The 21172-nt window shown below is 55.6% G+C and overlaps 2 protein-coding genes across 2 annotated transcripts in view; one reads left to right on the top strand and one right to left on the bottom strand.

Annotated features, from left to right (window-relative positions):
* Positions 1-38: 38 nt before the first annotated feature.
* Positions 39-7272, bottom strand: PAX4 (paired box 4). The gene is made up of 8 exons (XM_058191736.1): positions 7236-7272; positions 6575-6705; positions 6114-6329; positions 4785-4863; positions 2808-2957; positions 1352-1434; positions 615-859; positions 39-264 (listed from the first exon to the last, which is right to left on the bottom strand). The coding sequence occupies exons 1-8, from the start codon at positions 7270-7272 to the stop codon at positions 39-41; spliced, it is 1167 nt and encodes a 388-aa protein (XP_058047719.1).
* A 7540-nt stretch (positions 7273-14812) lies between these two features.
* SND1 (staphylococcal nuclease and tudor domain containing 1) overlaps positions 14813-21172 on the top strand; it is a 121386-nt gene continuing 115026 nt past the window's right edge. The window contains exons 1-6 of the mRNA XM_058189994.1: positions 14813-15001; positions 15936-16085; positions 17084-17204; positions 18456-18534; positions 20580-20740; positions 20843-20934. Coding sequence (XP_058045977.1) covers positions 14912-15001; positions 15936-16085; positions 17084-17204; positions 18456-18534; positions 20580-20740; positions 20843-20934 — 693 coding nt within the window. The 5' untranslated portion in view covers positions 14813-14911. The remainder of the gene's footprint in view (positions 15002-15935; positions 16086-17083; positions 17205-18455; positions 18535-20579; positions 20741-20842; positions 20935-21172) is intronic.

Genomic DNA, 21172 nt, shown 5'->3' with positions numbered 1-21172 from the left:
TGGAAGGGAGGAAGCCAAGCTGCTCAAATCCCAACACTTCAAGCGCCCCAACCGGGAGATGCTGCGGGATCCCTCGTGTTGGGGCTTTTCTGGTAGCCGGGAGCGGCTGCGCGCGGCCTGGGAAGGCGGGATCCTCGCCCAGCTTCGCAGTCCGAAGACTCCCCGCAGAGTTGGGCCGGCTGCTGCTTTCGGGAGGGGCGGCAAGGCTGCTTTCCGTCGCCGTAGCCACAGCGGGGCTTCCCCTGCTCGGGCGGCGGCTGCTTCCTTGCCGCAGACATAGAGCTGGAGCTCAGGCGGGAGGTTATGGCTGTAGCGCAGGCCTTCCCTCTACTGGAGTGTGCAGTCGTTGATCGCCCGCTCCATCCCTGTTGGCAGACGGTGGAAGCTGGGAACCTCCGTCCGCTGCAGGCGTAGTAGAAATGCTTTCCCCGCTTTTAACCCCACCTCGCTTCCCCAAAACTTCACTCCCTTTCCCAAGGCTCAGCCTCTCTCTGCTGTCCCACCAAAACCTCTAAGAAGGTCGGCTTTTCTGCTGCTGCGCGTCGCTCTTTCATTCAACGGCACCCAATAGAGACTCGGCTTCTCTCTCATTGGCCGAACCTCCTCACACCGACCGGAGGGGCGGCCAGGGAAAGGTGGCCGGTCCGATGACCCGGGTGTCAGAGGCTTTGCCCAGGGCCATAGGTTGGAGGGTGTCAGGGTCAGCAATCCCCAGCAGGGGAAGCAGCAGCAGCAGCAAGCGTGGCTCGTGCCACCTACTTGGCCATGGGAGGCTGCACCCTGGTGGGCAGCTGCCATTCACACGCAGCCTCTGGGAAGAGGAGGAGGAGGAGCAGCCGCCACACTGTCCCACTGAGGGCTGTGATGGGACAAAAAGTGAAAATGGCAGCTGCCTCCCACCCGCTGCCCTCCAAGGCTGGGCATTGACTCAGACAGTGGCAGCAGCCTGGGGTGGGCATTAAGGTTCCTAGCAGTTGTTGTTAAGCGTGGGGCCAGCTGAGTGGCAACTGGCATGTCCTCAGTCCAGGTGCCACCTTCTCTTTCTAGATGGGGCACAGGCCTATGGGTAGGGGTCCTGCACCAGCCACTTTCTAGGATTGGTGGGTCTCTGTTGCAATCCTGGGGTTGCAGGTGTCAGCCCAGAGCCAGCCTGCTGTGCCTGTGTGGCTTCCCGTCGCCATCTCGCTCTCCGATTGGAGAACCAAACCTAATCCAAATAAAGGCAAAGAGGATCAGGTGAGGGCTTCTTCCTGCTTGGGAAATGCACCCCCCCCCAAACCAAAGTAGAGCCTTGTCCAGATCAGGGGACTTGTCCAGCTCAGCAGTGCAGGAGGGGCCTCCCTCGACTCACCTTAAGGGTGGCTTCAGGCAGTCCAGACTGCCCAGCCAGTTCTGCCCAGGTGGCTGCTTCCGGGTATTGGCTTCTCCGGAAAGCTGGAAGAGGGAGTGAGCAGGTCAAAGAACAGCCAGGGGCCACAACAAGCCAGGGGTCCTTGTCCTGCCCAGCGGCTGCAAAAGTCAAAGCTAGAGATTTGCAGGGGCCACATCACTCTTTGCCCCCAGAAATGTGATTGTGCCTGGCATCCCTTGCAAGCTTCCTTCTCTCCCATCTGCATCATCTATGCCTTAAAGACAGGGTCTCCAACCTTGGCCACTTTAAGGCTTGTGGATTTCAATTCCCAGCCATCTACAAAGTCCCCAAGTATTAAAGTGGCCAAGCTTGGAGACCCCCTGCCTTAAATGATCTCAGGGCTGCTACTTTCCCCTCTTTTCTTGCTCCCTGATTCTTTATCATTTGAGTTGTTCCTTCCTCTATTTTACATGTCTATGAAGCTCTTCCTGAGGTGACAGGACCAAAATTGACTTTGAAGTGATGCTCCTGGAAGACGAAGTGCAATTCCCTCCCCCATGACTGTAACTTTGTTGCTTGCTGCTTGTATTCTTACGATTTATATTGATATTGATTGTTTCCTGATTGCTTATTTGTACCCTATTAGATTTAGATTAGATTTAGATTTATTAGATTTTTATACCGCCCTTCTCCCAAAGGACTCAGGGCGGTTCACAGCCAGAATAAAACAATAATTATGTACACAATAAAACAATAATTTAAAAACTTATTGAATATCAGGCCGAAATTAAAACCATTTAAAACCATAAAAACCCCATAAAATTTACATCAAAATATTAAAAGCTACTAAAAATTTCTATGCCAGTCTATCATTAAGTGTTGAACCTTAGAATTCTGGATGAACATTTCTTTTATGTACACTGAGAGCATATGCATCAAGACAAATTCCTTGTGTGTCCAATCACACTTGGCCAATAACAAAAATCTAATCTGTTCTGTTCTGTTCTGTTCTGTTCTGTTCTGTTCTATTCTATTCTATTCTATTCTATTCTATTCTATTCTATTCTATTCTATATTCCGTTCTATTCTATATTCTATTCTCTTCTTCCCCAAAATTCAACTAATCTGGTTTGAGAGCCCGATCCTCTTCCCCCGTCTTCAAAAGCAGAAGAACCTTTATCAAAGAAGCCTTTACCTTCAGGTGAGAGGGCCCAGTTCTTTGGGATGGGGGACGTTTCTTTTAATCTAGCCTAGAACCATGATTTTGATGACTTTTATTTTGTGGCTTCGCAGTAATCAATTTCCTTATTTTAATCTGCTGTGTTTTGTTACCTATTACGGACAGCTTCTATGGCAACATTAGAAATCAAGCAAAAGAAGGCAGTTTTATAAAGTGCTCCCCTCAAACCTTTGCCCCCTCCCCAGATCCCCTTCCTTCAATGCCCTACTGACTCACCAGTCTCCAGGGCCTCCAGCTGCTCCTTAGAGAAGACAGTTCTGCTCCGAGTTTTGGGCAGCCCAGCTGCCCCCGCTGACCGGGAGGAAGATGGGGAGGTGGGAGCCTCTGCCGGATCTTTCCTCTCCCCTTCCCCTGCCAAGGGCGAACCTATGGGGGGGAGGAAGGGAGAGACAGGGCAACAGTGGGTGCCCCAGGGCCTTACAGCCAAGGAACTGTACCCTCCGCTTATCACAGGCAATATGATGCATCAGGTGCATGGGCATGGCCCTGGTTGCACCTATGGATTCCATAGGATGAGGACACAGCCGGATTTGGTGGTAGTGGGGTGTGTGTGTGTTTTGTGTGAAGGATGGGCAACCAGCAGACCTTCCCAAGAATTGGCAAAGTTGCCTCTTCAGCATCTTGTCACACCCCTCCTGAAGAATCCCAGCCATTGGTGGGGGTGGTGAGTTTGGAGCCTTTTAAAGCCAAAGGAGAGCTCTGGAGCAGTGGTGAAATCTGAACCGTTTTACCGGCTTGGGCAAATAGGTAGTAAAAAATGCTTTTAAAAAGTAAAAAAAAGGCTCCAACAATTGCGCAGCACAGCTGTGAACTTTGGAGCCAGTATTTTTTACTTTTTTAAAGCATTTTTTACAACCTAGTCACCCAAACCTGTAGTAAAAAAATGCCTAAAAAGTTCCGATGATCAGCGGAGTGATGCTAGATCATCGGAACTTTTTTTTTCACTTTTTAAAGCATTTTTAACTACTCGTTCTGGAGAACTGGTAGTAAAAAAAATGCTAAAAAAGTAAAAAAACCCTCAGCTGATCGTCAGAAAAAATTTTTTTTACATTTTTACTACTGGTTTGGCAAACCATTAGCATTTTTTACTACTGGTTCGGGAGAACTGGCCCGAACCAGCAGCATTTCACCCCTGCTCTGGAGGCACAACAGGAAGAACGGGGTACAAATGGGGAAAAACCCAGAGTCCCTGAGATAGACAATTGTTTCCTGAAACAGCTTGGTAGAAACATTGGGTTTCATCTTTGTTTATTCTGCTGGGCTCAACTCTGTCTTACAGTATATTTCTCTGTATTCATAAAGTTACAATATTTCCCTAGCAATAACTTGAATTCCATTCCCATTTCTTTAAAAAGAGTTTTCCCTCTTATCTATAGCAGATCAGTACCACCTTGTGGCTGGTCTGGGGCAAAAAAAAATTCTGTTTTCTTTAGTGGTGATTTTGTTGTTGTTTCATTGCTGATTCTCAGAAGTTTTGCATAATGTGGAAAAATTGCCTCTGTGCAAGTTTTTGAAAAAAATAGTTTTTCTCTGACACAGTTTGCATTTGCTCATCTCTGGTGAGATTAGCTCAAGAATGGAAGAAAGAGTCATCTCACACCTGTAAACCACGCAGGCAGGAATTTGCAATGTAAATCTGCCTTTCCTTGCCAGGAGGGAGCCAAGACTGTCTCTCTGTCACTGACCAGGCAGAAAGTGATGGCAGTGGGACCTCACCCAAAGCTGGAGGGAGGGAGGGGGAGTCCAGACTGGAGGCTCCTGGAAGGGAGATTTAGCCCTCGGGACAGGCACCTTCAGGACTCAGCCATTCCAGGACTTTTATTTAGGTCCTCATTGCCTTTGTGCCCTCCCAGTGATGAATGAACTGGGACCCACATTTCCTTGCCACTCCAAATAAGAGGCTCAAAAGGTTTTACATGGTCAGAACTGAAATCGAGACCTGGCCCTTTCTTGGTCAAGCAAGGAGGGGGCCAGTGGGGCAGTTCCTGTGTGAGGCAGGAGGACTCACAGTGCTCCTGTCCCTCAAGGCCAGAAGGAGCTCCTCCAGGTTGGGTTGTGGAGCAGTTCGCAGACGGAGACAGCGCCACCCCACTGATCAACGCCAGGGTGGTGGAGGAGAGGAGGCACAGTCTCCTTTGCATAGGGAGGATAAAGAAGATTCCTCCCCCAAACAAAGCCTCCCCCACCTCTTACCTGGCTGTGGGAGCTTCCTCAGGAAGGGGGACCCACCTGGGGCTTCCAGGCGTCTCAAGATGCGATTGATGGAAGAGACCTGGAGGAGTAGAAGAAAAGGGAGTGGATAACAAGCCCAGATTCTGTTACTTCTGAGCCCCTCAACATTTAGGAAGGAGCTGGCAGAACGAGGCTGCACCCAGAGTAATGGGGCTCCACTCTGGGAAACAGCAGGAATAGAAGGCCTGGATGCAGAGCCCAGAAAGGCAGGCCATCCCCAGGTGGATCCCTCTGATGGCTGGGGAGTGGTGTGGGGGCATGGAGTGAAAGGAGGAACCTCTGGGGAAATGTTGGGATGGGGGTGGTAGTGTCACTCTTACCTAGCCTAGTTTTCTAAGCTGCCCCAAAAGTCCAGTTTCCTTCTGGGGAAGGAAGAGATTTTGGCAGTAAGGATGGGAGGATATTGTGTGTGTGTGTGTGTGTGTGTAGGTGGGTGTTTGTGTGTGTGTGTGTGCATGTGTGTCTACCAGTACATTGGTGGATTTTAAAGGCAATGAATATCTGAAAATGAATGTGGATGGGGGAGGGATAGGAAGGATGGAGATTGAGTGAGTGTATGAGTCAGTGAGGAAGTGAAAGAGAAAAGAAAAGAAAGGGGGAAGGAAGGAAGGAAATTGCCATAAATGGTGTAACTGTCTTGAGGCATTTCTTTGTAACCCTCTGGGTTGGATCTCCAGGGAGAGAATTCTGCCCCAAAGGAATTTCACTGCTCAGCCTAGCCCTGCTCACCTCTTGGCTGCAACCACTTTCTGAATTCTTTGGGGCTCAGGAAGCCTCATGGGTATCAAACACCCGGCAAAGACCCTACTTGAGGACAAGTGGCAGCCAGGCAGAAGTTGGCAGAGCCACTGAACCTCACTGTGTGGGCACTTCTCCTTCCTGGCCAAGCCAGCCAGCCTCTGTCATTCCCAGCCAGCCTCTGTCATTGTCGCCCCTTTTTCCTTAAAAGCAATCAGCTTGTTCCAGAAAGGGAGGGGTTAGCTCCCTTTTCAGTGGAGAGCAAGACAAGCAAAAGTGGCACCCAGCCAGCGCTGGGAAAGGAGCTGTCACTCAGGAGAAACCTTGGCTTCAGCAGTGCATAGAAGGATGGTCCCTGTGGTCAGTGGGAGAAAATGAAGCAAATTTTTTTGGGAGAAAATGCAGCCAGTTTCAGCTCTCTCTCTTTGCCCAACATAGATGCATGACTGCATGTGCCTGCTGTTGCTTGCAGGTAGGCATGTACACACACACACACACGCGTACACACACACACACAGCTCCTGTGTTAGCAATGCACCCTCCACAACTCACACTGGGTATCCTGCTTGCAGCGCAGGTGCCTGCTGCCTCCAGCTTTTCCCTGATCTCCCGGGCAAAAAGAGAAGGCTGTTCTTGCTTCAGCTGGACAATCCCAGCTACCAGCTGAGGAGTGGTGATCTGGGGCCGGCTGCCCCCCCCTGTCTTTGGTTGGACAACGCCCACCTTGTAGTAGCGGGTGAGAATCTTGCTGACACACCCATTGGAGACCTGGATCATGTAAAGAGAAGGGGGCAGGGCTGGGTGTTCCTTTGCCTGGAGGCATGTTGGGAAGGTCAGAGTGGGGAAATGAAGAGGAAGACTTGGACCAGGCAGAAGAGAAGAGGGTCCCCCCCCACTCTGTTGCTGCCTATCTAGCCCTGTTCTCCTCCACCTCCTCTTCTCTCCTTTTAAGTCTGCATTGCCTCTCAGCGTGAGCACCCCAGACCTCCTCATCCACCCTCACGTGCCGCTACCTTCAGCTGGTGTGAGATGTCAGCAGCCCGCAACCCACACAGGGCCAGTTCCACAATCTTCCTCCTCTTGGCATCGGGCAGAGGGCAGCCGCTCACAAAGAGTCCACCCAGCTGATTCACCCTCCTGAGCTCTGCAAGGATCAGGAGATCCAGATCAGACCACCAGCCCGCTTGGGCCAAAGATCCTGCTCAGCTCAGAGATCACCCAGAGCCAAATGCAGGCCTCTCCCACACTCTCCTGTGCCCAATGAAGTATTGTAGTTCAGGCTGGTTTCTTTGCCTTTCCACTGGAGAATAAAGCCACGTTTCAAGCTACAGCTGAATCAGTCCCTTCTGATGCCACACTTGTGGTGACAAGCTGCTCCTCTCCATGTGTCCGGGCAGGCTTCGGAAGGCCCTGAGAGACCTTGGACAGCTGTTGCCTCTACCAATCCTTGATATTTATCTAGCCTCGCTTGCTCTATCCTTCCTCCAGAAAGTAAACTCACTGCTGGGTGGAGAAATGATGGGAGAAGCTACCTATCCCGGGCGTCACCCCAAAGCCCCCCTTCCCAGGGCTGCCTCCTGGCTGCAATGAGCAACAGCCCTGCTGCTCCCACCAGAGACTAAGGCAGCCTCCCCAGTTCTTCTGCACAGCAAAAGGCTTCAACTGGTTGCTTACCACAGGGTAGGACGGCATCCGGACACCACTGGGCCATTGGTGCTGGGCCTTCAAGAGGAAGGGTGAATCAGCAACACCCGCACCCTCCGATGTCCCCACAGGCTAAGGGCTGCCGGGAGCTAAGGGTGAGGGCACCAAGAACCTGGTGTCCCTCTTGCCTTCTGATGTGGCACCTGGATAGTCGGGCACCACTGTCGCCCATGGACTCTACCAGCTTTGCACTTTCATCTCCTCCCCTTATGCCCACTGACCAGTGCTAGTCCTTTCTGAACCCCTTTCTTCCCACAGAGCTAAGGAAGACACTCACCTTCTCCAAAAAGCTCCTGCTCTGCAGCCGATGAAGCCTTTCAGGCCAACAGCAGCAGATGGGATGGGAGCCTCTGAAATCCGGAGAAACCAGGCTGCGATGGGGAAACGGGCACGTGGAGAGGCACCGTCCTGAGCAAAGTTTAAACCTCCCCACCTCACAGGATGCGGTCCTGGGAAATCGGTACCTGAGCCTTCCCTCTGGAGGAAAGCGAGGGGAGCGCCTACGCCTCCTCAAGCCCCCAGGCGCCCCCTCCCCCCTCCCGCTCTGCACTAAGCCTCCAGGCCGCTCTCCTGCTGCCACCAAGAGGTGCTCCGCCGAGCGAGCGGCGGTTGGCATTTCAGCACCAGCGCGCCGCGGACAGCAACCACGGCGCCTTTGCCTTCCTGGCCCCCGCATCTTTATCCGCGGCCCTTTGAGGCGCAGCGCCCGCAGCTGCTTTTCTTCCCCCGAGGGCCTCAGCTGGACAGGAGAACCCGCTTCTGGAGACGGCCTTCCTTCGGCCTCCCCTTGTCTTCCAAAGACCCAGAAACCCCACCAGCTGCCAGCCCTTTGGCCCTTACCCACTTTCCAGCGCTCGCTCGCAGTTCTCCCTTGGGGCGGCTCAGCGGGAAGGCTCCCCCTCTTCACTCACCCACGCCTCCCCGCACCGTCGCAGAGACATCAACGCGGCGGCGGCCTAGGAAAGCCAAGACGAGGTTCCTTTATTGCTGCGCTCTACCCGCGGTTGCTTTGTGCAAACAGAGGTAATTTTGATTTGGCTCGGGGGCGGGGGCGTCCTGCCCCGGTTGAACTTGCCCAGATGGCTTCGGGCTCGGCCGACGGATCAACTTGCTGCCAAGCCGGCCGAGGAAATATTTGATGAGCAAATAGTGGGGCCAGGAGTCTCTCATGCGGCCCTGGTGCCCAGCAATTGACCCTCATTACTGCCCCCCCCCCAACCGCCTCTCCCGCCAGGGTTCTCCACCGAACAGGCTGCCTCCCAGGCGACCATCTGGCCCCAATTACACATTAACCACGGAGCCCTCCCGCCTCGCCATCCCCCATGGCTGCCAAGAGTCGCAGCACCTCTCAGTCTTTGTCTCGCCTTGGATCCACACGAGTGTGGAGGGGAGGTTGTAGGCCCAACGACCCTCGAGCTTCAGAGTCTCCCACACTTCCTTTGCCGAGGGGGCAGTGGAGGAGCCGTACAGCATCGAGCCCAGCGCGCGCAAGGATGCTCAGCGCAGTTGGCAACCGCCGGGACCGGCTTCTCCCTCGCCTGTCAGAGGACCAAGTTGCTGTGGCCTTTAGCCCCCATGGCCTCCCTCAGAGGACCCGAGCCTGCACCGGATCCAAACCCGAAATGAGGATGGCAGCATCCCGTCTCCCAGGATGGGATCTGAAATCCCAGGCCGGCCTTGGGGCTTCTCTAGGGCGCACAGCAGGAGGCTCCTCCCTGCTTCTCTCTCTCTGGGTGGCAGGCTGAGCAAAGCTGACCAGTTAAACCCCTCCCGCCTCAGGCAGCCTTTCCCAGTTGGACTGTAGCTCAGACTTGAGGGCAGCTCAGCTCTCCTTCTGCCAGCCTCTTTAGCTGGCAGTGGGGGAAAGATGTGCGCTAGCTAAGCAAATTCTGATGGGTGGCTCTCCTGGAGGATTCCTATCAGGGAAAAGTGGGCGGAATCTGGCAGGCAGAGAGGAGTGAAGCACAGGACTTCGGAAACCAGCAGAGAAGTGAGGGGGCGTCCCCTTTCGGGGAGCCGAAAGAAAGGGAACAGCAAGAGAGAGAGGCTGGGGACTGAATCCAGGTTCTTGGGAAGGGAGCGAGCAGGGCAAGCGGAGACCCAAGGGATACACTCTGATTGAGGAAAGAACCCCACCCCCTCTGCTTGGCACTTAGTGTGTACAGCTGCAATTCTGGGCTTTGGAGTCTTCCTGAGGAAACGGAGCTTGTGCTGTTGGGGAGTGGAGGGATTCCCGCGGGGAGATCAAAGGCAGATATTGGAAAGGCGAGGCCGGCGGATTGTCTCACCCTGGTGGAGACTCACATTTGCCGCCACAAGGGTAGGAATGGCTAGCAAGCTGGGGGACAGGGAAGCTACCCTCCAGCTCCAAGTGATTCACTCTCTGTGGAGACTTGCCATTGGCTGGGTAACGTGAACGACAGGAGTCCCCTGCTTTTGGGCTTCCAGGGGACACTGAATCAGAAGGAACCCCTGATCCAGCTGTAGCTCTCTTAGTTTCATCCAATGGTACAATTAAAATCAGCGCAAAGGTGATTTAATTTGCAGTATGCAGGAAAATCACACCACCCTGTGGACTGTCTAGCCCTCCTTAAGAGTTGTTGCTCTTCCCTGCAACAGTCAGACGAGCCTCCCCCTCCAGCGTCAGCAGCCGGTACCCAAGTGAAGCAGCGGGTGGCTCGCTTGCCCTCCTTGGCGGCGCTTCCTGGCCGCTGGGAGAGGAGAAACTTGCCTAGAGGATACCGTTACAGCACAACTGAGGCTAGCCCTCCTCCCTCCTAGCATCCTCGGAAGCGCTTTGGACGCCAGATGGGGGAGTAGAGGAGGGGGGCTGGCTTCGCGCTTTACTATAAAGCGCTGGAGCTGCGCAACGAAGAGCGGAAGCGGATCGGTGCAGCTGCGCTCTGGTTGATTTGGTTCGGGGCTCTGTGCTGGGGAGAGTAGAATGGCTGGTCCCAGTTCTGGGCAGAGTCTCACCCGAATGGAAGAATTCTCAGTTGTCTCAGTGGAAGTGCGAGGACAGCTCCCCTTCCTTTCTCTGGTGCTTTTGTGCCAGCGGCCGTTGCCCTGGATTCAGGAAAGGGGAAACAGCGCTGCTTTCGGAGGTACCGAGACTCTCTTCAGCCTTCCTCTTTCCGCACCGTCAAAACTGGCTGCGGGGAACAAAAATCCTGGCAGACCACTTGCGCTGCCTATTTAAGCGCTCCTTTCTGTTGGACCGGGATCGCCTTGCCCCACCTTTTCAGAACGGGTGCTCCACAGCTGTTCCCCCACACCCGACTAGTTCTCTTAGGAACCACAACTTTGGAGGTGGGGCTTTCAGCCGGCCCCCTTTTCAATCCGCTGCAGTTTGTCCTCCAACAAGGAAGTGCTTATGTGTCGAAGGCAAGTTCAAGCCACCGGCTTCCCCGGCCGGCCTCCCCTGGGCCCGCTGAACTAACTGGACAAGAAGCCAGAGAAGCCTGTCCGGTTTGTGGCTTACGTTTCCCAACGTGGCGCGTGGTTCCGGGGACCATCAGCGTTTGGATTTGGCGTCGCCGGATTCCAGCTCCCACGGCGGGATCTTGCCGTGGGCAACGGTCTTGATCCCGCAGCCCAGCAACCACGAAGGTGGTTGGGCTCCAAGGAGGCGAGTCGGGGTAAAGCCTCCTGCGCGGTTCGCTGCAGTCCTTCGGCTCCTTCCCGATGCTCTCGGCCAGCGCCCCCCTCTCCGTCCCGGAAGGCAGCAGGCTCGTTTGGAGGAGGTCCTCGGGGTTGTTGCCGATGGGCGCTTTGGCACGAAGGAAGAGAGCTGAAGGAGCCCGCGGGGTCCCCAAGTGGCTTCCGTGGCCGCAGCAGGGAGTGCGGGCAGCGGGGAGCCCGATGGACTGAGAGGACATCTCAACCATTGCCCTTCCCGTGCCCGGCGAGAGACCACGAAAGAAGGCCAGAGCAGCATACCCCTTGCTCCCTGGGGCACAGCCTTGGCTCCCTGCCAGCAGCCTTTCCCTCCCCTGCCACTGGAGCGTTTAGGAGACTGAGATAGATTATGAATCAGCCTTTGGGAGCCGGGAGCAGGAAAGGGGCTTCCCGAAAACTTTGTGGGGCTAATGCTAGCAAGTCCAGCCAGTTCTCTGAGATGATCCCCAGATGAACGAATGGTGCCAACCTTGCCCCAACGGAGCCAAGAAGCCAATATCAGGTTCAGGTGAAATGTAGGCTAAACCCACTCCATGCACCAATCCCTCCTCTCTCCCTCCCCTTCTTGAAGTTTCTGCAGGATGGTGGCATTTGAAAGGAGGGGCAGGACTCCTGTGGTGTCCTGATGCTGCTGGTGGCTTGCAGGACACTGATGATGTTACCTACTTGGGTAAGAAAATGCCTTGAAGTTCAGAGAGCACCCAGGATTCCACATGTCAGCTTGGGCTAGAAAGATTTGCTGTTGGGAACAAGACCATCAGGCTGGTCCTAGACTGCGGTCCCAGACTGGGTTGGGGTGGGGGACTGCCTCCTGAAGCAATGCTGGTCCCAGTTTACATTGGCTCAAGAACTGGGGAAGAGCCTTTGAATTGGATGGGGAGAAACAGACTCAAGCTCAATCCCTCCAAGACGGAGTGGCTGTGGATGCCGGCACCCCGGTACAGTCAGCTGCAGCCGCAGCTGGCTGTGGGGGGCGAGTTATTGGCCCCAACGGAGAGGGTGCGCAACTTGGGTGTCCTCTTGGATGGGCGACTGTCGTTTGACGATCATTTGGCGGCCGTCTCCAAGAGGGCCTTCCACCAAGTGCGCTTGGTGCGCCAGTTGCGCCCCTTTCTTGACCGGGATGCCTTATGCACGGTCACTCATGCCCTTGTCACTTCCCGCTTGGACTATTGCAATGCTCTCTACATGGGGCTGCCCTTGAAGTGCACCCGGAGGCTGCAACTAGTCCAGAATGCAGCTGCGCGGGTAATAGTGGGGGCAACTCGTTGCTCCCATGTAACACCAATCCTGCGCAGCTTGCACTGGCTTCCTGTGGTCTTTCGGGTGCGCTTCAAGATTTTGGTTACCACCTTTAAAGCGCTCCATGGCTTAGGACCCGGGTACTTACGGGACCGCCTGCTGTTACCTTGTGCCTCCCACCGACCCGTACGCTCACACAGAGAGGGCCTTCTCAGGGTGCCGTCCGCCAAGCAATGTCGGCTGGCGGCCCCCAGGGGAAGGGCCTTCTCTGTTGGAGCTCCTACGCTCTGGAATGAACTTCCCCCCGGTTTACGTCAATTGCCTGATCTTCGGACCTTTCGGCGTGAGCTGAAAACGCACCTATTTATTCAAGCGGGACTGGATTGAAATTTTATTGGGGTATTTATTTATTTATTTATTTATTTTATTGAAAGAGTTTTAAAAAAACAAAAACATTTTTCCCCCTTTTTTCCCCCTCCCTCCCAAAAAAAAAACAAAACACCCCTCCTCCCCGCTTCCCGGGTCAATCACAAGGTAAAGTTATACATAAACCAAACATAGAATAAAATTTTCCCTTCCAATCCAAATAACCACATCCAAAGCTTTTCGTCTCCCAACCCCCTCCCCATTACATAAAATAACTTTCTAATTATTCAAAGGCAATCTGATATTTCTTAATCTGATATCTGTTTTGTAGATAATCAATCCATTTTTTCCATTCAATTAAATATCTTTCCTGCGTATTGTCTTTTAAAAACGCTGAGATTTTAGCCATCTCAGCCAAATTAATAACTTTCAATATCCATTCTTCTATTGTAGGTATCTCTTCTTTCTTCCAGTATTGTCCAATCAACAGTCTTGCTGCTGTTATTAAGTTCAAAATCAATTTAGTCTCAATCCCTGTACAGTCCATTATAATTCCCAAAAGGAAAAATTGTGGCAGGAACTTTATCTTCTTCTTCTTCAGGGTATTTATGTTTTAAGATTTTAAATGGTTTTAAAATTTCGGCCACATTATAATAGTTCTTTTTAACCTCTTTTTAATGTTTATATATTGAATTTTTACTTGGCTGTACAACCGCCCTGAGTCCTCCGGGAGAAGGGCGGTATAAAAATCGAAATAAATAAATAAATTCAGCATGTCTCTATACAAGAAAAATCTCTTCAGCCAAGAAGTTCATTTATTCCTTAAATTTATTTGTGCCTATCTCATGGTAGGGCTACTCTATATGGCTTATAACAATAAAAAGGAATAAATTAAAAGACAAAACATAAGTAAAAGAATAAAATAAGCAACGAGAAAGAAAGCAAATATCAAGAGGACAAAAAGTTGGGTGCGTGGAACACAAGATAGCAAGAGAGGGGGAGGGGGAGTCTCCTGTCAATTCAGCAGCCACCTCCAGTGTGGAATGCCCCCCCCCCTTCGTCCCCAGACCAACCGGCAGAACAAAGCCCCCCCCCCCCCCCGGACAGGATGTTCCCAAGGGAGGATCCCCATACTGGGACTTCTTTGGGCGACGGGATCCGCGGGAGTCCCTAATCCTAAATCCTCCCCAGCGGGACCAGGCGGTTCATCGGGTAGCCTGGAGCTGTGCGGTTCAGGGCTTTCAAAGGAAACACCTTGAACTGCCCTCGGAAATCGGCGGCGGGTGAGGGTTGCGGAGTCGAGGCGCAATACGGGACCCCGAAGACCTTCCTTGCCTCCCCCCCAATTATTTATTTAGCCATCTCCCTTCTCTGGGCGCCGCAGGGGCAGCAGCCACGCCAACACCGCAGGAGAATGTCGCAAGCGATGAATGCGCATCGGTAGCTACAATTGTGCGATAGGGAGTATTTATTTAGAAAATGTGCATTTATACTTGTACTCTCGGTGACTCTGGGCGGCTTACAAAAAGCTATAAAAGAAATGCAACTTCCCCCCCCCCGGCGACCGTAGGGGGATCCAGCACGGATGGGATTTGGGGCCCTCCGAGGATCCCTCGCAGTGACAAAAGCAGGAGGCGCAACCAGCCAAAAGGGTGGGGGGCTTCGGGGCAGAGCGGACACCGCCAACGCGGAGCCTCCAGAGAGGGCCCTGCGGGAAGCGGTGGAGGGTTCCTCCAGGGAGGGTTGCAGAGGGCTCATCGCTCCCCACTTACTCTACCGAGGGGCGCCCTTTTGCCTGCCCGCCCCCGCAGAGCCGCCAACGAGGCCCCGGAGGGGGGAAGCCGGTGCGGGGGTCGACACGCCCGTCCTCCTCGCCGCGTCGGGCGAAGGGGAAGCGAACCCACCGACTCCTCCCCCCACCCCGCACCGGCCACGTGCACCGGCAGGACCGCCCTTCCCTCCTCCGGCCGGCTTTGGCGCACGCGCGCCTCCCACGTGGCCCGCCGCGCGTGCTGCTCTCTGCCTACGTGTCCTTCTGGCAGAGTGACCCGGAAGTCCTGCCTCCGCTGCCGCGACGCTTCGGTTTGAACACGCTCCGTTCCCTCGCTGGCCGCCTCCCGGCGTGCCGATTGGATGGCCGGACGCCTGTGGGGTGGGGCGCCGGATCGCGCCGGCCGATTGGCTTTCCCGCGAGAGGGGGCGAGCCCGCTGTGTGTGCTGCGCGTGCGCCGGGGGGCGGGCCCGGCTAAATACCCAGCCACTGCTCCGCCCCCTTCCTCCCTCCGCTCCTCGGACTCTGCCGCCGCCGCCTCGGCTGCCGCTTCCTCCCGCGGAGACCTCCGAGCGCGACTCCAGGCGCCATGGCGTCCTCCGCCGGATCCGCCGCCACCTCCGCCTCGGCAGCCGGCTCCGCCCAGGCGCCCGCCCTCCAGCGCGGCATCGTCAAGATGGTAAAGACGGCTCCTGAGCGCGTGCAGAGCGCCGGCGGGGGAAACAGCCGGCGGCTCGGTCCCTGCGGGGGTCACGCCGGGCGCTTCTCTCGGTGCCGCCGGGAGGACGTGGCTGCCGCTGCCCGGGGGTGGGGGTGGGTTGCCCGACCCTGGATTGAAGCCGCCGCTGATCGCCAGCCAGCCGGGAGTCCGGGCGGGCGGGCGGGGGCTCCTGGGGCTCCTCTTCCCCGCCGGTGGGCTACATCGGGCAGGCGGGGCTTGTCGGTGTGTCCCGGGCGTGCTGGTGTCCTGCTTGCTCCCGGCAAAGGCTGCGCGGCAGGCAGGGGTCGCGGGCGAGGGAGAGGCGAGGAGGGAGACGGAGAACTCGCACAGCTCCCTCACCGCCCCGGGAATGTTTCCCCACGGAGCGTCTCTGCCTCAGTCCTGAACGTCCTGCTGCAGCAGGGGCCGCCGGCTGGCTCCTCCCGGGGTCTCCGGGGCAGGTTTCAGCCACGTGGGCTGGTCAGTGGGCTGCGCTGGCACGAAAAGCCTTCAGGGTGCCCTTTAGTGCACTTCGGCTCTGCGCGGTGGGGGAGGGGCTGGCCGGCGCGGCAAGTAGCACGCCTGGGTGTTATTGCAAGGTACTGGAGGTGGGGGGCTGGTGGACTTGAACCCAGGGCGGGAAGGAGCTTTTGCCAAATTCCTCTGCTTGGCCTCAGTACTGGATCTGACAGGGAGCAGCGTTTTGCAGATGCCCCCTGCAGAGCCGGCTCCTTTCTGAAAGGCAGCTTTCCCGGAGGGCTGGGTGGGAGCATCCGCCCCCCCAGCCCCCGCACTGTTTTGCAGTGGCTTGTGGCAGAGATTTCTCTGGGTGCTTTCTGTGTAAGTGGGGCCTGTTGCCTGTGGGGTGGATCTTGGCTGCCCCTCCTAATGCCTGCCTGTCTTTCCTCTCCAGGTCCTTTCGGGCTGTGCCATCATTGTCCGGGGCCAGCCCCGGGGAGGCCCGCCTCCTGAGAGACAGATCAATCTCAGCAACATCCGCGCCGGGACTCTGGCACGCCGAGCAGCTGCAGGGCAGCCCGATGGCAAGGACACCCCTGACGAGGTAGGGTCCCGACCCCTGGGCTTCGGATGCCAGCACCTAAGCTGTTGTGTTTGTCTCCCCCCTACCCCCCACCAGGTAGCCTTGGTAGCTTCCATTGTGGGTCGCCATCAGTCATGGCCAGCTGCCCAGTCCTGGGAGCTAAAGGATGTTTCTTCCCCGCTTGGCATGCTTTCTGAGCCCCGCAGTTCCAGGTCCTTCCCTGGCTGGGTGTCGTTCAGGGGTTGCTGTGGCTGCTGCCGCCCTGAGGCTCTTGCCATCAAAGCTGTTTCTGGCTGAGCCTTGGTGGGAAACTCCGGCTTTTGCTCAGGTGACAGAGGCCATCTCTTTGTCGCCTTTTATTCTAAGCCTCTGGGTGAGCTTTCCCTTCAAAAACATCTGGAACTGGGGTGAGGTTACGATTGGGCAGCGGATGGAGCCGCTTATGGGTTTTTGGAGCAAGTATGATTTAGGCATGCTGATCCTGAGAAGTGTAGAAAATCAGTCTTGTTAGGAAATGAATATAGTCTCTGGTTCATGGACTGAGCAGAAGCTCTGGATGGTGAATCTGGAGATTTATGCGGTGGGCCAACAAGTGCCCAGAACAACCCGGTGGGTGTCGGGGATGTGCCCCTCCTACCGAGGACAGGGGCTTGGACCATCTGCTTCCCCTAGGAGCCCCCCCGGCCCACTAACAGCCAGGCAGTTCCCAACAAATGGAAGCCTGGGTTGGGTGTGGAGCCCCCTCCCATATTGCACTGGGTGAGGGACCCAAAACCTGTGAAGGAGGCAGGTCTCCGAGAGGACGAACCTTGCCACCCTCACCCAGACTCGCCTGCTCTTCTGCTCTGGTGTTGGGGCTGAGGGAGGCTTTCTGAGGAGGCCATTGCCATGGGCAATGAGGCAGGAGAAGTGGTGGGATCTGGGAATGGGAGTGGGAGATTGCCCACCGGGGTGTGTGGGGACTGGGAGGGAGAGTCAACTTTGCCAGGGCCACTCTGGCTAACCTCTTGCTTTGCCAGCCTTGGGCGTTTCCAGCTCGTGAGTTTCTGAGGAAGAAGCTGATTGGCAAAGACGTTTGCTTCTCCGTGGAGTACAAGACCTCTCCCCGGCGGGAGTATGGCATGGTGTACCTGGGCAAAGGTGAGAGGCCTTCTCTACTTGGGCTAGCCCTTTGGTAGCTTTCAGCACCATGGATTGGACTGCTTGCCAGGGTTTGGGGTGGGATTGTCTTTTTGCTGGAGCTCCTGGGGACTGGGCAGGTCTAGCCACTAATCCTAGAGCAGCAGTTCTTGAGAGTCTGTGGTCAGCAGTTTATGCTGACCCCTAGGAAACTATTGGGTGAGGTCATCCTCCAGTCGGGGGTTGAGGGCTGTCCTGGTCTGATGGCGTTCCTGTCTTGGGATGAGCCAGGCTCTGGAGGCTGTTGTGGCCTGCACAGGGGAAAGCCGCTTGCTCCCTATCAGTAAGCCCAGGCCCCAGTATTTGTTCTGGGAAGGAACGTGCTCTCCCCAGGGATTATTCGGCCTGCTACTTCCGCTTTCGTTGCTCCTGCTAAGAAGAGGTGGCAGCTGGGGGGCCTCAGCCAGCCTTGCCTCAACCGGATCGGTGTGTGGTTAGCCTGCTCTGTGGGAAGTGGCCCAGAGGCTCCAATGAATCTGGAGGATGTGCTAGCCTCACTAGTGGTGCAGCAGTCCTGCGGTTGCTGTGTGGAGTGCCCAACTTGGGAGTGTGGGTCATTTCTTGTGGAGCCCATCGGGCACCGTCTTGTCCCAGCCAGTCCTGCCTGTTTGGTTTGGGTATCCACGCAGACCGTATAAGGGTATTGGAGACAACCTCTAGGGTGGCCCTTAGGTCAAGAATATGATCCCCCGGATGGCCCCCTCCTTCTGTCCCGAGGAACACCAATGCCTTTTTTTAAAAAGGGGGGCTTTTAAAAATAATTAATTTTGTTTTATTTCTGGTCTGTTTAACTCTTGTGCATCCCCCAGAGTCCTAGATCAGTCAACTGACGGTCGACCCTTCAAGCGTCGGGCGTTGAGCGTCTGGGGGGCAGTCAAGCCAAGCCCCACAGCAGTCAGCCTGAGATGTGCTGGGAAGGATGAAGGGGAGGGGGCTCCATCTGCCAGGCTCTAGTGGCTTAGAGGGTGGCAGGGAGGGCCTGCCGTAGCTAAAGCCCCTCCGAAGGCTTCAGCCAAGGCAGTTTCCCTTCCTCCCGTGGCAAATGGGGCCTGAGGTGACTTGGGCACCGCTTTCCCTCAGGCCAGGTGCCCTCTGTGATGCCTGGTGACGGGTGCTGGATTGGCTTTGGTGGTGGTGGTGCTTGTGGGAGCCTCCAGCATGGTTTGCCTCCTGGGTCCCCTCCATTTCCTTAAATCTCTCTCTTGATTGCAGACACAGGTGGGGAAAACATTGCTGAATCCCTGGTGGCCGAGGGGCTGGCCTGTCGCCGGGAAGGGATCCGAGCCAATAAGTAAGTCTGCCCAGAGCCTCTGGTGTTGTGGGGCAGGATCTTGCTACTTTGCCGCCCAGTAAAGGAAGAATCCGGCCCTATGTGGCTGTCCCTTCCAGCTCCAGAAGGTCACCTCTAGGGCAGCTGCCCCACACAGGGTCCCCTATGAGAGCACCCCCTGAGAAGGCAGGACTGTCTAGGTGATTTGCCTCCAAGATCTGGATGGATCGCAGCAGCTGCTGACCTGGAAGAGAAGGAGGGGGGCTCATGGCAGACGTTTGGTTTTCATCCCATCTCCCCCCCACCCCCCATTACAATGGGTGGCCATAATGACCTGCTGCAGCCCCCTGCAGGCCACTCTGAGGTCGGTACGAGGCCAACATACAAATGGAGACAGGCTGGAGTAGGAGCAGCTGTGATTCTCCAAGAGAAGGACAACCCTCTGCACATGAAGGAGTCTGTGGCATAACAGCTGGCTGGCTGCTTCTGCCTCCCCATTTGAGGGAGTCTCAGGGTCCCTAGTTAGCTAGCAGGCTGCAGGTCCTATGGAGGTGAGGGCGCATGGGAAGCAGCAGCCGCCGCTGCTTTCGAGGAGACGACTGTTCTGACCCAGGCTCAAGTAGGTAGTAGGAAACTCAGTGAAAAAACAAACAAACTTCCCCTTCCCCTGGGTGTCACCAGACGGCACTGCCTAGCCGACGGCACCCTGAGGAGTCCCTCTCTGTGAGAGCGCACAGGTTGGTGAGAGGTATTCGGTAGCAGCAGACGGTCCCGTAAATAGCCCGGCCCTATGCCATGGAGCGCTTTGAAGATCATTACCAAAACCTTGAAGCGCACCCGGAAGGCCACAGGTAGCCAGTGCAGTCTGCGTAGGAGGGGTGTCACATGGGAGCCACGAGGGGCTCCCTCTATCACCCGCGCAGCCGCATTCTGAACCACCTGGAGCCTCCGGGTGCTCCTCAAGGGGAGCCCCATGTAGAGAGCATTGCAGTAATCCAGACGAGATTATTCTTTATTCGAACAGCTGAGAATTACTTCATTCTCAGCGCAGTTCAACTAAATTAAATCAAATTCCTCAGTCCTATCACCAACCTTGGTCCAATTAGGCAAACTGCCAAAGGCCTTTCTTGGCAATTGTTCAGAAGACACCAATACAAAAATAAATGCAAGAAGACAAAGCTACCAATGTTGTTTTCTGGCAAAGCCCAAACACCGTTGCTGGTCTGTTTTAAACCCTATGGGAGGGGCCAATCATCTCTTGGCCCTACTCCCGAATTGTCCTCTTTGCTTCAGCTGCTCTTGCCTTCTGGCAGCTCTTCTCATGCGTGCATTAGGATCAGGCACCTCCTATTCCTCTGCCTCACTACTGTCAGTCTCTGGAGTCCACACCTCACTCCCCGATGGCCCTGGCCCCACCTCAGCTTCTGGCGCAGAGCCTTCATCCGGGCCTTCCCCATCCTCATCACTGTCCGACTCCGTTGCCAGCTCCGCAGGCTGCTGGCGGACCACAACAGAGACCCACAATCCAGGGTGGGTCTTCCCAGTGGCTGGAAGGAAATGGGGCTTCTGGTGGGGAAAGTGTCCACCCCAAGGAGGTGGCTGGTGAGCTTCTGAGCATCCTGGGTGCAAATCCAGTCAGGAGCTCCCAGGATCATCCAGACTGGCTCCAGGGTCCCGTCCCACCTCTGGTCTAGGCATAAAATCTGCATGTCCACTCAGTCATGATGATCCCCGTTGCTTCCAGGGTGCAAAATGTGTGTCTTTGTGTGGAGGACAAGGTGAAACCCAAGGTGTAGCTCCACAGCACCTCCCTCCTCTTGGGACTCCAGGCCCCAAAGGCCGTGGGACAGGAGCAGGAGAAGAGTTGGGGGAAATTGGGGCACTGGGGACTTCACCATAGCTGCTGCGTAGGAAAGGACGGCCCTCAGGCCAGCGCACCCAGGGAAGCTCCTTGGGAACGTCGCTAGTCTGCGGAGAGGAGGGAGGGGCCCTGCCCAGGCCAGGCTTGGGATCTTCTGCCCCCCTCCTCCCCCCACGGAGGACTTTCTTCCTCCTCTTCCTCCTAGTCCTGAGCAGAGCAGACTGTCTGAGTTGGAGGAGCAAGCCAAGACTGCCAAGAAGGGGATGTGGAGTGAAGGGACAGGCTCGCACACGGTCCGAGACCTCAAGTACACCATTGAGAACCCCCGGCACTTTGTGGACTCCATGCATCAGAAGCCGGTGAACGGTGAGTCCTCCTTTGCGGATGGTGGGGGGGCTGGCTTGCGGGAGCGTTCCTCTTGGGGGCAGGGAGGGGCTGGACCAGGCGCTGAGTGGTCTTTCTCTGCAGCCATCATCGAACACGTCCGGGATGGGAGTGTCGTCCGGGCGTTGCTCCTGCCAGAATACTACCTGGTCACTGTCATGTTGTCCGGCATCAAGGTCAGCCACTTCCAGGGGTCGTTGGAAGAAGATACGTGGCCCCCTCAAGTCCAGCCTCTGGTGGCCTGACAGGAGGAGCCACAGTGCTGTACCTGTAGCCCCCCCGGCCCCAGCCAGGAGAGAAGAGAGCTAGTCTTTCTTTAAAGACATCCCAGTTACTGGCCAACACCAAATCTGCTGGAACGAATCCCAGCCCAAATAAGAGCTTCCTGTGGCCTCTTCTGAGCCTCTCTCTCTC

This window comes from Ahaetulla prasina, chromosome 7 (genome assembly GCF_028640845.1).
Source record: "Ahaetulla prasina isolate Xishuangbanna chromosome 7, ASM2864084v1, whole genome shotgun sequence".
In the NCBI taxonomy this organism is placed as follows: domain Eukaryota; kingdom Metazoa; phylum Chordata; class Lepidosauria; order Squamata; family Colubridae; genus Ahaetulla; species Ahaetulla prasina.
The sequence above is the reverse complement of the archived record's forward strand: the minus strand, read 5'-3'. Positions and strand labels throughout refer to the sequence as shown.